Raw genomic sequence first — 14,888 nt, 5'->3', positions numbered from 1 at the left:
TTTGGAGCCTGTCCTGGAACTAGCTCTGTAGACCAGGCTGGTCTCGAACTCACAGAGATCCGCCTGCCTCTGCCTCCCGAGTGGTGGGATTAAAGGCGTGCGCCACCATCGTCCGGCGGTGAGAACCATTGTTGTAGCTCACAGCCCGGCAGCATCTCAAGCCCCAGTGCTGTCTGCATTGGTCTGCTGTGCTGTAGTCCTCTGGAGCTGGGCTAGGGTTTCTCTGCCAAGGTGACTACACAAGGCTTACAGGGACCTGTAAGCCTCATACCACCAGCAGGCCATCTGAAAAGAGCTGTGGGCTGACCAGAGCCTATAGGAGAGCTCAGAATTCCTTCACATGCCATCATGGTTGTGGTCCTGGCTCTGGTCTGGTCTCGTCTGACGTCACTCTCATAGTGGTTGAGAACAACTGTCCCTGTCCTGCCCCTGGACCCTGGCATGCATCAGCTGGCTTGTCTACATAGTCCTGAGTAAAATCCAGGGGACACAGTGCCAGCCCTGCACATGCTTCTCTTGAGTACCTGCTGTCAGCCTCATTTCTGTGATCATACAATTTAGTGCAGAGCTGTGTGTGTATCTTCCCCAGAAGATAGAGGAAAGGAACAGCATTGCAAGCCAGTGCTCAGACCACCAGTAATTGTAGGAGGTAGGTATCCTTTGGTCAAAGTTGATCAAGAATCAAAATGCTGCACAGTGCAGAGGGGTGTGTGCATCTATATACCTTCTTCAGCCTATAGATGCCAGTGTACCAGCCAGAACACACCCTCCTCACTCAGTGACTGATGATTAAGGGGTCCATATGTTAACTCTGACTGACTGATTTTGAACTTGAGATATTGCGTTTTCTCTGTGTTAAGTTTTGCTCCAAAGTGCTAAAACATTCTGTGGGTGAGAGCCATACTATACATTGTGCAGGAGACAAAATTGGTTTCCTTGATTGGAATTGTATGTAATTCTTGAGTATTTATGTAGCTTGATTTCTGAATAGCATCAGAAAGCATAAATAACCCTTGGAAATGCTTTTCTGTGACTGTTATTATTTAAGGAGGCTTATTTTGAAGCTGAGCATCAAAACAGACTACTCTTGGTCTGGAGAGATGGCTCAGCAGTTATGAGCACAGGCTGCTCTTCCAGAGGACCTAGTGATTCCCAGCACCCACATGTCAGCTCACACCTGTCTAATTCCAGTTCCAGGGGATGCAGTGTCCTCACACAAACACACATGCATTCAAAACAGTGCACATTAAAAAAAAGACACCAAGGGGCTGGAGAGATGGCTCAGTGGTTAAGAGCATTGCCTGCTCTTCCAAAGGTCCTGAGTTCAGTTCCCGGCAACCACATGGTGGCTCACAACCATCTGTCATGAGGTCTAGTGCCCTCTTCTGGCCTGCAGACATTCACACAGACAGAATATTGTATACATAATAATAAAAAAGACAAGACACCAGTGCACATTTTAAAAAGTTCAAAACAGACTACACAACTCACTGTCCCAAAAGCCTCATGAGATGCTGAGCCTAGATTTGATTGTGGGCAGCATGTGTTCCTGCGTGGGTGTGATCTTTGGGCCTACACCTGGCACCTGTCTTGATGACAGTAAGATATTAGAATTATTTGAGGAACTTTTGACTAGCTGGTGCCCTGTTAAAACCTCTCCTTTGCCGTTCCTGAAGCAGCAATAGCCGTCAGAGAGGCAGTAAGGGAAAGACGGTGAAACAAACTGGCTGGTGGTGGACACGCTTTTAATCCCAGCACTCAGAGAGACAGAGGCAGGTGGATCTCTGTGAGTTTGAAGTCAGCTTGATTTACAGAGTGAGTTCCAGGACAGCCAAAGCTACACAGAGAAACCCTGTCTTCAAAACCAAAACCAAAACAAAAAAGATGGTCTAACAGTAACAACCAGGAAAAGTCAGTTCACCCCTCTCAGCAGTTATACGTATAGAATAAAAATAAAAAATATAGAAAACATAATTCTCCAGTGTAGCCAGGCCTACATAGAGAGACTCTGTCTCAAAATAAATAGAAATAAATAAATCTTTTTTTAAAAATGGAAAAAAAAAAGGTTGAGAAAAGCATTCCCTGGTGCCCATGAAGCTTAGCTTCCAAGATACCAGTTGCCCTACACTGTAGCCCTGGAAGCCGTTCAAACCAGTGGGCAGAGTTCTGGAAAGGTTCTGCCCTAAAGCAGCTAAAAAACTGCAGCACCCATTGTGTTTGAAGTCTCTGACCTTGTCCGGAGGAGGAGGTGGCAGCACCCTCTCGTTGCTCCAGCCATCTCTACAGGTGTAAGGTGCCTTTGGTGTGAGAATCATAATTACCAGTTCCTAAAAGCCCAACATTTGCCTGGGAGTTGAGACTTTTTCTTGTGCGTGGTGCTGCTTGGAGATGCCTGACCTCTCGATCTCATACCTCTCAACTTTGTTCAGTTTTGTGAGTTTTGTTTGTCTTTTGTGATGTTGGGGCTGGATCTCTGGAACCTAGGCCCATAAACATACGAGGCATGTGCTCTGCCACAGAGCCAGTCCAGTTCCTATAATCATGGCCTCTAGTGACTCCAAGTTTGAAAGTAAACTGAAACATGGTGTTTTATTACATTTATTTACTTATCCTATTTATTGTGTGTGCTGTGACGTGGCACATCTGTGGAGGTCAGAGGACTTGTGTGAGTTGGTTCTCTTCTTCATCTCTTGGGTCCTGGGGATTGAATCAGGCCATCATGCTTGGTGGTAGGTACCCTTACCTGCTAAGCTGCTGCCCTGACATTGGGAGCCTGGAAGAAGAACCTACAATGAGTTGGGTGCTGAGGCTGGCAGCAATAATGCAGTGAGATCTGGACTTGGTTTAAAACATATTTCATGGGCAGTGGGCTGGCTGTGAGTGCTTGGCCTGGCTCCAAAATGCTTTTATCTGCAAACAACTAAATGATATTCATCTACTTTGCCTGTTTTTCTGTTCAGCTCTGAGTCACTTCCCTTAGTCCAAATGGATTTTTCCTTTTTCCTTTCTCATACACCCTGATACTCTTTAGTTTGGGAACACTGGGTACAGATTGATTATCTGGGCAGGGCAGGCACTGGTCCTACAGTCTGTTGCTTAGAGAAGGAGGATGGTCTAGAATGGTGTCACTGAGACTGTAGAGGGGTCGCTTCCTGCTGACTGTAGCTGAAGGAGTGGCTGGAGTGGTAAGGATGGCAAGAGATGATGGCACATCTCTTCCTCCATTTCTGCTGCAGCTGGCGCGTGCTAGTGCTGAGTGCTCTGCTGTGGTGGGGTGCAGCGTCCAAACTGGGGCTCTATTGTAGTGTCTGTCTCCGCTCTCAAGCCCAGCTTCACTACAGTGGGTGGAGAGCAGCTGTCAGTGGTACTAGAGCAAATTGTGTAGCCATGTGCCAAGAAAGCTGTTCACACAAATGGGAGGAGGTAGTTTGGTCTGTATGCTAGTCAGTTCAGACAGCATTAATAAAAGACATTTGAATACTGGGAATGTCCATTCTTCATCATCCAGAGTAGTAGCCCCACACACATGTCTGTTCAGTACCTAGACCAGAATTTATTCCATTTTTATTCCATTTTAATACATTTAAACAAATAGCATAGTGACTCCAGCATGGAGCACCACAGGTATAGGAACCTCCCAGTGCACCTCATAGAGCAGGGTAAGGTTACCATTGCCGAGAATTTTTTTCCTCCTCTAGGTCTTTTGTCTATAAAACTTCTGGGTTGTCCCTCAATATGTCACAGTACAGGCATTCTGGAAGGCTCTGTCTTTGCTGACCAGAAGAGTATACCTGCAGGGAGTGTAAAGCCTAGTGAGTGTGTCACCGTCCATCACTAGGGTTCAGAGTGTGCAGAAAGCTCTGCAGAATATGGAGGTGGCTTCCTGGAATCCTGGAAGCTCAACCAACCTAGCAATCCTTCTCAGTTGTGGTCTTCACCAGTTACCTGAGCAATGGGTTATGTGACTCTCATGCCCATGCAAAGTGACTGCCTGGAAGAAGCAGTCGAGTTCCTGGATGGTATCAGTCAGCACTGTTGTCTGGGGGAGGATGTGCGTGCTCAGATAGAGAACTTAATTGTGAACACCTGTTTGGGCTTGCCTGGAAACAGTGCTAATAGTTTAATGGTGTCATTTCATTTCTGAGGAGAAAGGTTTGGAACATGAAGTAGAGCAAGGCTTCAGAGCTCCGTGGTGACAGCAGGTCTCCTTTAGCATGGTCAGTTCCCAGCCTCGTGGTCATGTCACAGTGCCTGGGAACCACTGTAATTCCTCCTAGACCTTGCCATTGGAGCTTCCATTTTTGCCCTAGTGGCAAAGCTGAGCAACAGCGCACAGGTCCGTGGAAAGACCCTCAAGACTGTGCCAGGCTTCTTCTCATGTGGAACATTCACTGTGGGAGACATGGTTATAAATTTCCGAGAATTAGACACAGTTTTTGACTGTCTTGAAGGACAGCACAAGAGCTCACAAATGTGCTGTCCAGCTCAGGCTCCCTACACTCCCTTTCTTGGAATTTGGTTGGGTATCTGAGTATCCCTTAGTCTTCCAAGATGCCAATACCAGCTGAGGCTGGTCCAAGTGCTACTCAGGTCTTGGTTCTGGCAGCCTTGTATGGAATAGCTACTTGTCACATGCCCAACAATCATTTGTATCTCAAAGTCTTACTGCATTCTTTAATTTTGTGTTTGTTTTTGCAGTGAGTGTTGAAAAAATAGACCTGAAGGGACTATCACACACGAAAAATGACAGAAGTGTTGAGTGTTCCTTTGAGGTAAGATGCTGTTTTCCCTCACCTTGGAGGTATGGAGGGCACACTTGTCACGAGTAGACACTTCATGTGCTAGAATAAAAGCTGTGCTTCTTGCAGAACAGTGGTGCTGAGTGAGATGGAGCCTGTCTGGGGCAAGTGTCTGGGGTGGGCTAGGGTATTGGGGGACAGCCACCTTCTCAGGGAGAAGCTAAGGTCTAAAAAATCAGGGGGCTGGAGAGATGGCTCAGAGGTTAAGAGCACTGATTGCTCTTCCGGAGGTCCTGAGTTCAATTCCCAGCAATCACATGGTGGCTCACAACCATCTGTAATGAGATCTGGTGCCCTCTTCTGGCTTGCAGGCATACGTGGAGGCTGAACACTGTGTACATAATAAATAAATAAATCTTTAAAAAAAAAACATCAAATCAGTCCTTGTCACCATGGGTCTGGAGGCTATGGCACTGGGCACTCCAGGATAGTAAGTCCCCTAGATGAGACACATACAAGCTGACTATGTGGCCACGACCAGTCGGTCTGTACAGGGTCATGTGCTCAAAACTAATGCACCAGAAAGGGCTGTCTTGTGTGAGAGCGGCTTGCCATAACAAAGGCTTAGACAAGCCTCAAAGTTCCCTTTATTCCCTGTTACGATGTTCAGGGAGCCAGTCCCAGGCCTCCATCAGAACACAGTCCTGGCTGACTCCAGATTTTACTGTGAGCATGTCTGCAGGATATAGACTTTGTAGTCCAAGATGGCAGCTAGGGCTCTAGTGCTCACTTGATGGTGGGCAGGATGCAGACTAGGGAGAAGGAACATGCTCAGGAGCAGCTGGAGAGGCTTCTGCTTATGTTTTGTTGATAAGACTTCAGGTTCTTGGTCTCACTTATCTTCAAAGGAAACTGGGAAGTGTATTGTTGATTTGTATCAGGGTTTTGTTACCCACCCGGCATGCTGGGGTAGCTGTTTCTCAGACTCTGTCTTCAGACGTGGACAGATCATGAGCATATGCCCTGGCAGTGCTGGGAAGCACACTCACAAGAGACTCTTGTTTAGTATTGTGTGAGTCAGGGTTGCTCTTTAGGAGGTGCTATGTGGTGAGAACCCTTTGTATCACAGGTGGGATCATTTCTGAACCCTCCCCCACAAAAAAAAAAAAAAAAACAAAGAAGGGGTAGGGGGAGAGGGAGAGAGAAAGCTCTGGGAAATAAATAAACGAGTGAAAAGCTTCCGAGCCCAGTACTAAAATGTGCTCTTTAAAAGCTGCAGCTAGTAGATAGGACTGCTGTCCTCTGTAAAGCTGTTCTCTAGGCTCTGAAGAGAATGGGTGAGCTAGTCATAAGACAGAAAGGGGCATGAAGTCTACAGAGAGCTCTCAGAGCAGCTGGGTGGGAGTGGTGCACGCCTTTAGTCCCAGCAGTCAAGAGGCAGAGACAGGCGGGTCTCTGTGAGGTTGAGGCCAGTTTGGTCTACAGAACGAGAGAGAGAGGGAGAGAGAAGAAAGAAAGAATAAATGGTTTTAAGATTTGGACAGAGTCCTAAGAAAGAGGCATGTCTGGTTGTTAGCATGTGTGGAGAGGTGTACCAGCAGCCTCATAGCTGAGGCGAGGTGTTAAGGCATTATGGAAGAGCTCTTGGTGTGGGGTTTGATTTGTGATACTGCACAGCTTTGTTTGTGATGCTTCAGGATCCAAGATGAAGGTGTGAGTGTCTGCGCTAGGAATCTGCATCGCCGGGGTTGTAGTGTCCACAGGGGACACTGTGCAAGAGGGGCACAGAGAGGCACAGTGACTCAGACTCTTCCTCCAAACAGGTGTATACTGTGGAAGCCAGTTATATGCAACTCTATAAAATGCAAACTACTCCATGGTGAGGGAGCATGTCAGAAAGCTTTTATGTAAACGGTGAAAGTCTGCTGAGGGTTTAACTGTCCTGATTAAGTGATGGTTTCACAGGTGGCACAACATCCAGTCACAGACTTGTGTGTGGCTCACCATCAACTATAATAAAAAGTGAACATTTTTTTTTCTTACTTGTTCTTGATAGGGTCTAAAATTTTGCTGTGTACCCCAGGCTGACTTAGAGTGTGCTTCAGCTGCCCAAGTGTGGCTTACCATACTTGGTATCAAAATCTTAAAATGTTATTTGAGAATCAACGTACTCTACACAGACTAGTGGAGTAGAATAGAAGATAGTGAGAACAGTAAGTCAGATCAATAGCTGCTTCACTGTGCCTTGAGCACTGGACAGCTTGTAGTGAGTGGGTGTGTCCACATTTGAAGTGTCTGTTGGGCTCTGTGTGCTTAAGGAGAAGCCCAAAGCTTCCTGCCCAGTAGTCGTCTTTTGTGATTCTCTAGAATTCTGATGGCTTCCACTGTTTTGTGGTTAGGATTTCTGTTGTTGTGATAACCCTGACCAAAGGAACTTTGGGAGGAAAAGGTTTATTTCAGCTTATACTCTGAGAGAAGTCAGGACAGGAACTCAAGACAGGTTCTTAGAGGCTGGAACTGAAGCAGAGGCCATGGAAGAACGTTGCTTTACTGGCTGCTCCCCATGGGTTGCTCAGCCTACCTTCTTAGACAACCCAGGACTATCTACCCAGGGTGACACTGCCCACAGTGGGCTGGATCCTTCCACATAGGTCATCAACCAAGATAGTGGCTACAGACTTGCCAAAGGCCAGTCTGCTGGAGCCACTTCCTCAGTTGGGGTTGTCCTTCCCAAAATTACCCCAGCTCGTGTTGAGTTGACAAAGGTCTAAGGAGAACACAGTGTTTCCCTGTAAGGAGTTGCTCAGGAAACATCTGCTATAGACAGGTATGAAGCTCCGTGTTCTTTTTCACAGAGTTAGTTTTAGTTATGCTGCAGCCGTACTTGCTGGTTCCAAGGAGGCCCAGCCAGAGTCTCAGGAAGCAGATGGAGGAGTGGATCTGAAGAAAGTGATGACTGAGTCTCTCAGAAGTGTGAATTGCTCCCTACACCTGCCGGTGTGCAGGAGAAACAGTAGAGGGGTGCCATTTCTGAAGCACAGTCACTGAGAGTGTGACTTGAGTTACAAGACATTACTAGTATAGTACACCCCTCCAAAGCCTGTTGTGTCTTGTCCTTAAAAGTTTGCTTTCATTTGAGAGCATTCTTTACTGACCCAAACCAGCCAATATTGAGCCTGATGCTTTTCTGTCTCACTCAGATCGATTCTCTCAGAGTTGTGGTTTTTGTTTTGTTTTGTTTGTTTTTAAGTCACAATCTCATTGTATAGCCTAGGCTGGTCCAGAATTCTTCATTCTGTCTCAGCCCGCGGTTATAGGAATTGTCAAGATTTTGGAGTGAGGGTATGAACCACTGTCCTTACTGAGTCATCTATTTTTAGGAGTGGCAGGGTATTAAGAACTAGCTGGGCAATACCATTTTGATGCTTCCTGTTGGAGATGCCTCATCTAATCCCCCCATCCCCCCACTACCCTCTGGTGGTTGGGTTGGTCAGTGTTTCTTGTTTTCATTTTGTGCTTTTTTGGGTTTTCGTTTGTTTGTTTTTGTTTTTTTCAAGACAGGGTTTCTCTATAGCTTTGGAGCCTGTCCTGGAACTCGCTCTTGTAGACCAGGCTGGCCTGGAATTCACAGAGATCCACCTGCCTCTGCCTCCGGAGTGCTGGGATTAAAGGCATGTGCCACCATCGCCCAGCTTTTTTTTTTTTTTGTAAAGATAGGGTCTCTCTATGTAGTCCTGACTGTCCTAGAACTCTGTGTAGACCAGACTGACCTTGAACTCACAGAGACCCTCTCTGCCTCTGCCTACTTAGTACTGGAATTTATGGAGTATGCCATCATACCTAGCTGGGACTGGAGAGATGGCTCAGAAGTTAAGAGAACTGCCTGTTCTTCAAAAGGTCCTGAGTTCAATTCCCAGCAACCACCTGGTGCCCTCTTTAGGAAGAGACTTGGTCAGTTGTCCTCATCAACTTAGACCATGAAACTCATTATGGACAAGTTCAACAGAACCGCCATATACGGCTGCCCATGCATGCTTCAGCATTGCCAGGGCAGACATTTCATTCATTTTCTCCCATCATACCTGGCTGGGCCATGGCTTTCCTGAGGAATGTAGGAGAATGCTTACCTAGTTTCATTCCGGCTGGTTGTCTGGCAGCCTTGGTGTTACCTGCCTCGTCCCTCTTATGGGATTCAATCTGCCCTGGCATCATGCCCCTGTTTGGCTTTCTGTTTTCTAGTTTGAATGTTTGGCTTTGGGCTTTCCTCCAGATCCTTCCCTGGGGCCTGTGCTGCCTGCTGTGCCAGACCATTGCTTGCCACCATTGCCTCAGCCAAGCTCTTCTTTCTGTTCTTGGCATCAAGTCCCCTGAGAATGTGGATTGCAGGCCTTCATCCTCCATCCTCCATCCTCCATGCTGTTTTTTTTCCCCTTAAGATGGTTGGGAATGGCCTGGAGAGATGGCTCAACCGTTAAAGGCTAGGCTCACAACCAAAAATATAAAAGTTTGGTTCCCAGCACCCACAGCTGTCCCTCCAGGTATTAAAAAAAAAAAAAGAAAAAGAAAGAAAGTTGGGAGTTTGGGAAGTGTAGGTGTTCTTACAAGGTATCTTATAGGCTGGGTGGGGCCATCTGCCCAGCACCTGGCTAGTTCAGAATAAAGCACATACCATTTTGGTGGCTCTAGACAGATGTGCTACATGTGGATAGAAAATAAGGCTGCATGTGGAACTGGCCTTATCCTGTGTGTTGCTCATTTCTTGTGTGACGAAAGATTTAAGTCAGCCTCAGTGTGGCTCTGCAGCTCTTGAAGGAAGTAATTGGTGCTGTGTACCTCAACTTTTCCTTCAGTGCTTGCTCCTGGAGGTGGATGGCAGATGCCAGCTCTGATGGGGTGCGTTCCATTGCTGTGCTTTTGTGGTGGCCTGTCTTCCTCCAGCGCTGTGTTGAGTGAGTGGAGAGTGAGCGTGAGGCCAGTACAGGCCTGGGCCTAGCCAAAAGTAGGTACCTTTGGAAGTGAAGCAGACCCCTGGGGCCAGGCTGTGAATCCTCTGCCCTGTGTTCTTGCCTATGATGAGGACCCCAGAAACACACAGAGGGCAAACCGTACCATGGCAGGGATTAGACTACTGCTTTCAGCATGACTGTCCTACTTCCCTTGTTTTGCTGTGGACTTTGTGCTTTCCTTGGGTCAGATTGGGAGAAAAGACTCCTGTTAGAAACAGTTTGCCAGCTCTGGGGAACTCAAGTTTTCACCTCAGTCTGGGATGTTAGGGTTGATAGGGCACAAACTTAGGAACCCCAACTTTGTAGGATTGTTGGAAGCCAAGAAGCACTAGGCATTTTTCTACCACGTGCACACAAATTGGGGTGGAAGCCACACTCCTAGCAGCAGGTAGCTCAGTGACTGTAGTTGCCGTACCTGTGAAGTCATGGCGCCTATGGAGACATTTGCTGTGACTTTGTTAGTGCTATCACAGAGTGCTGAAGCACACAGATCCATGTGGGTCCCACAGATGAAAGGAACGTGACTGAACCCTCCCAGGTCAAGAGTGTCTCAGCTGTGCAGAGAAGGGATTGGGCTTGGCATCTTGAGCTCTTGCCTCTATACCAGGGTAAATGTGATATATCCCTTTTGGGCAATGACTTGGACTTTAGACAAAATTGGTGTTTTGTATCTCCCAGTTGACCTACTCCTCATGTCACCTGCCCTTGCCTTTCTAAGTGGGCTCATGTTATCTTTTGCACAGACCCCCCCCCAAATCCCACACATATATACCTGCAGAAGTAGCTGCGTTCAGACTGCATGGCAGTGTTGTAAGGAACAGCTTGTAGAAATGACAGGAGAGCTCAGCCAGTGCCAGGAGCTTTATGATGTCAGAAAATCATACAGGGGCCCCAGTGCTATGAGTTAAAACAAGTGCCAAGCCTGAAGGCATGTACAGTTTCTGACTCTTCCGGCCTGATGAAGCCCTCCTGTGGAGGACCTCTCCTGTTCCACGTTTGTAGTCTGCCTGAGGGCCCAAACCAGGCCTGGGCTCAAGTGTTGATATAGCCACAGCACCTGTGTGGTACAGACACCTGCTTCCAGGTGACGAGGCAGATTGCTGGTGCCTTGATGCTATGTCCAGCATGCTGATGGAACATGCTGGTACACAGGGGTGCTTAGATGGCACGCGATGCCACTCCCCCATGCTCTAGTGATTTGGTAGTATGTGAATGGACTTGGGTTTTGTGACTGTTGTCTTCACAAGTCAGGAGTGTGAGTTGTTCAGACAGTAGTTACTAGCTGTGAGCACTGGACAGTTGGAAGCTTGTTTTGTGTTGGTTTTTTGTTTTGTTTTGGTTTTTTAGTTTTTTTGCTTTGTTTTGTTTGAAGATGGGGTTTCTCTATGTAACAACCCTGGCTGCCCTGGAACTCGCTCTGTAGACCAGGCTGGTCTTGAACTCACAGAGATCAGTTTGCCCTGCCTCCCAAGTGCTGTACCACTACTGCCCAGTTGTGGTATCTGTTTTTTAAGGCTTATTTATTTGTTTTTAAGGTCCTGTGGTCTGATTCTTCAATAACATCAGTAACCAAGTCTTCCTCAGAAGTAACTGAGTTTATTTCAAAGGTAAGGTGACCAGGGGCTCTTTAAAAGTTGTCTTTCACCTAGTCAGACTGTCAGCAGAGAGGATCTGAGATCACATGCATGAGCCACCCCACCTCTTGACAACACTGACATAGTCTCCCTGGCCCAATATTCTCATGTCTTTGAAATTTTTATTGAATGTTAGATGTTATGTTTAAAAGGCTGTAGAATCTGAGAAAGCAGTAATTATGCCTGTAGAGGTACTTCCCTGCCAGGCCAGGAGTGAGGTCCTTGAGTCAGTGTACATAAGAGTGTCTGGCTCTGGGTGTGATCACAACATCTTCGATGGGCTGCTGCTTCCTGAGTCTTGAGTGCCAGAGCCTTGCTTACCCCCAGTACACTGGTAGGACTCTTCCTGTTTGTGTCCTCTCTCAAGAATGGGCTGCCAGTGCCCATTACCCCGTGAGAGGAGGAGTCCCTGCTCTCTTGTCCTGGCCATTGTCCTAAACACAGGGGCTGTTGTGCTGGGGTACTGGAGGCTAGACTTTGTCAGAACTGCTACTCTTTGCTTTTTTTGCAGGCCTGGTCCATTTGGATTCTAGTCAGGAACTGGCCCTGTGGCTCAAACTATATTAAACTCAGGAATAGTTATGATGAGTGGGGCTTTACCTGCCTGTAATATCTTACATGTGTACAGAACCCAAGCAGCTAGAAAGGTCCAAACTGTCTTACCACAGATGTTCCAGAGACCCCTTGCCAAGCTTCTTGTAGCAAGGCAGAGTGCCGGTGTGCTGTGGAGACAGACCTTCTGCCTTGTCTTTTCTTTCAGTTATCCCAGCTCTCCCCTGAAGAGAACTTAGACAAGCTCATTCCTTGCTTGGCTGGCCCAGATTCCTTCTATATGGAGCGTAACCATGTGGATTTGGAAGCAGGTCTGAGGTAAGTAAGGTTCTTGGCCAGGTGGCTGTGGCTGCTCTGGTGTGGGTGTTTCCTTTATCTCCAGGGCTACCTATTGTAAAGGTTTGAAGGATATGGATACCCTTAGGGTGAGTTAGTGATGAGGTGAAGGAACCAGAAGTTTGTGCTGTATGAGGTTTGCTGTCCTTGTGAGATGATGTGAGCAGTCAGCTATATTGTCTGGTTAACAGCTGAAGCTATGACCAGGCTGTGGTGGTGCGTGCCTTTAATCCCAGCACTCAGGAGGCAGAGGCAGGTGTATCTCTGTGAGTTCAAGGTCAGCCTGGTCTATAGAGTGAGTTCAGACAGCCAGGGCTACAGAGAGAAACCCTGTCTCAGGGAAGAAGCATCTGAAGCTTGTAGAATGAAAATAGGTCCTGAATCAGCCGTACCCCACACATGGAACACATAGTGCAGAGGCTCACAGTTCTGTCCTGTTGTTTTGTTTTGAGACTGAAAATGACATTGAATTTGTAATCCTCCTGCTTCCTAAGAGCTGGGGTAAAAGGTCTAGTGAGGAATAGAACCAAGGAATTCATGTATAAACACTCTACTACCCGAGGCACAGCTATGGCCTCTTGCTGGTTCTCTAGTGTATCCTCTCAGGGCCCTTGGGACCAGTGTCTTCACATTGTGACTTAGTTCCAGCAGGCTCAGGAGCGCTAGGGTTCCAGTGCTCATGTCACAGACTCTTGTAGAAGTTGATTTGTTCACTGTGAGAGATGAGAGAAGGGACTTGAAGGGAGCTATACAAATTGAATAAAAGCAAGGAGAGTATCAGGCTATGGGACTAGTTTGTTTGTTTTTTTCTCTAATGTCTCATTCTCTTGGGTGAAATTTTCAGATTTTTCCCACTGTTAAGTTTGCATGCATGCATGGGTTGTGGGGGGAGATTTCAGTGCTAACAAACTGCCCTATTACTTCCCAGGTATTTGGCTTCCATACCTTCACACACACTGAAACATGACCATGTTAGGAAGTTCTTCAGCACTTCATCTCCCACCCAACAGCTCCAAAGTCCAAGTAAGTTTGTGAAATGGTTAAAAAAAAATTAAGTTACATTATTGTTTGTAAGTTTCTATGATAACGTTTTTTCTACTTTGTAGGTCCTGGCAACCCCTCCCTTCCTAAAGTAGGTGCCATGATGGGCGTGTCTGGAAGGTGAGTGGTCCTCTCTAGCCACCCTGGTCAGCGCTGCCTCCTGTGCGTGTATAAGCAGCTGCTGTCAGAGCTGTCTGTTTGATCTACATCTTGGATAATGTCAGGAGAGGAATTGTGTAGAGAGAATCCAGTTTTTGGCTTCCCAGTTTCATGGTTTTTTCACAGTGCTGAGTAACTTGTTTTAATCATGATCTATTGGTACCATCTCGTTCCTTAGAAGTGACAGACACCAGGTAGCTCAGCTGAATCTCTGGTGCACGTGGACACACATAGCATGGGCACACACAGGAGTATCCCTGTAGGCATTGCACTGTGAGGAGGGAAGTCGTGATGGGGGTGGGAGTAGACAGGACACTGATTAGCCCCAAGTATGCTGTGAGCTGAACCCCAGATGCATGCCATAAGGGAATAGGTGCTAGAATGGGATCCTTCTAACTAATCTTCTGGTTCCAGGCGGCAGTCTGTAGAGCAGCGCTTATACTCCACTGTCCCCTTTGTTTCAGGCCGGTGTGTGGAGTGGCTGGGATCCCATCCTCGCAGAGCAGCACCCAGCACCACCTGCAGCACTCGGCCAGTGCATCTGCTTCCCTGCCCCACTGCTCCCACACAGGGGGTGCAGGCTCAGCGCTGGCTTACCGGACCCAAGTGGACAACTCACCTACCATCCTGATGCCCTCTAGTCTGCAGGCTCCTCAGCCCCAGGAGCAAAATGGGATTTTAGACTGGCTTAGGAAGCTACGTTTGCACAAGTATTACCCCGTCTTTAAACAGCTCACCATGGAAAAGGTATGTTGACTACTCAGAGGGCCTCTGGTAGGCTGTGCCCTGTCCTCATTACTAGAGGTGTCAAGAACTTGGGTGATGATCATATTGCTTGGTGTTAGAGGGCACCAGGATTTAACTACCAGGCTGCCTGAAGCCAAAAAAGTAGGATTTGTCATAAGCAAATAGTTTTCCTGGATGTTTCAGGTCTTGACAAACCAGGGACTCTGTGACTTGAATTGGCTCCATCCCTCAAGCTTCTGTAGGCCAGTACTCATTCAGATACCATTTGCTCTTTGAAGAAGCTTCGGTGTAACTCATGCTGTGTGGCCAGCTTATAGAGTCATTGCCTTGGACTCGAGCAAGTGGGGGCTCAGACAACCAAGGCTGCATTTAATAGTCAGACCGGGAGAACAAAAAACAATACTGGGTGGTGGTGGCATACGCCTTTCCCAGGAATTGGGAGGCAGAGGCAGGTGGATCTCTTGTCAGCTCGAGGTCAGCCTGGTCTACAAGAGCTAGTTCCAGCTCCAAAGCTACAGAGAAACCCTGTCTCGGAAAAAAAAAAAAAAAAAACAAAAACAGAAAAACCAAACAGACCTGGAGTCATGGAAGAGACCTGCTCAGAGAACAATGTTTTCGTTGGCAGTTTTGACTAGGGATGCCTTTTGACATTTTCTTTCTTTTTTTTTTTTTTG

The 14,888-nt window shown here is 47.2% G+C and overlaps 1 protein-coding gene across 1 annotated transcript in view; it reads left to right on the top strand.

The window, feature by feature from the left end:
* Zcchc14 (zinc finger CCHC-type containing 14) overlaps positions 1-14,888 on the top strand; it is a 56,565-nt gene that overhangs the window by 32,133 nt on the left and 9,544 nt on the right. Inside the window, exons 3-8 of the mRNA XM_005345781.3 lie at positions 4,699-4,772; positions 11,281-11,352; positions 12,140-12,249; positions 13,196-13,290; positions 13,374-13,428; positions 13,932-14,214. Coding sequence (XP_005345838.1) covers positions 4,699-4,772; positions 11,281-11,352; positions 12,140-12,249; positions 13,196-13,290; positions 13,374-13,428; positions 13,932-14,214 — 689 coding nt within the window. The remainder of the gene's footprint in view (positions 1-4,698; positions 4,773-11,280; positions 11,353-12,139; positions 12,250-13,195; positions 13,291-13,373; positions 13,429-13,931; positions 14,215-14,888) is intronic.

This window comes from Microtus ochrogaster, chromosome 4 (assembly GCF_000317375.1).
Source record: "Microtus ochrogaster isolate Prairie Vole_2 chromosome 4, MicOch1.0, whole genome shotgun sequence".
Taxonomy (NCBI): domain Eukaryota; kingdom Metazoa; phylum Chordata; class Mammalia; order Rodentia; family Cricetidae; genus Microtus; species Microtus ochrogaster.
The sequence above is the reverse complement of the archived record's forward strand: the minus strand, read 5'-3'. Positions and strand labels throughout refer to the sequence as shown.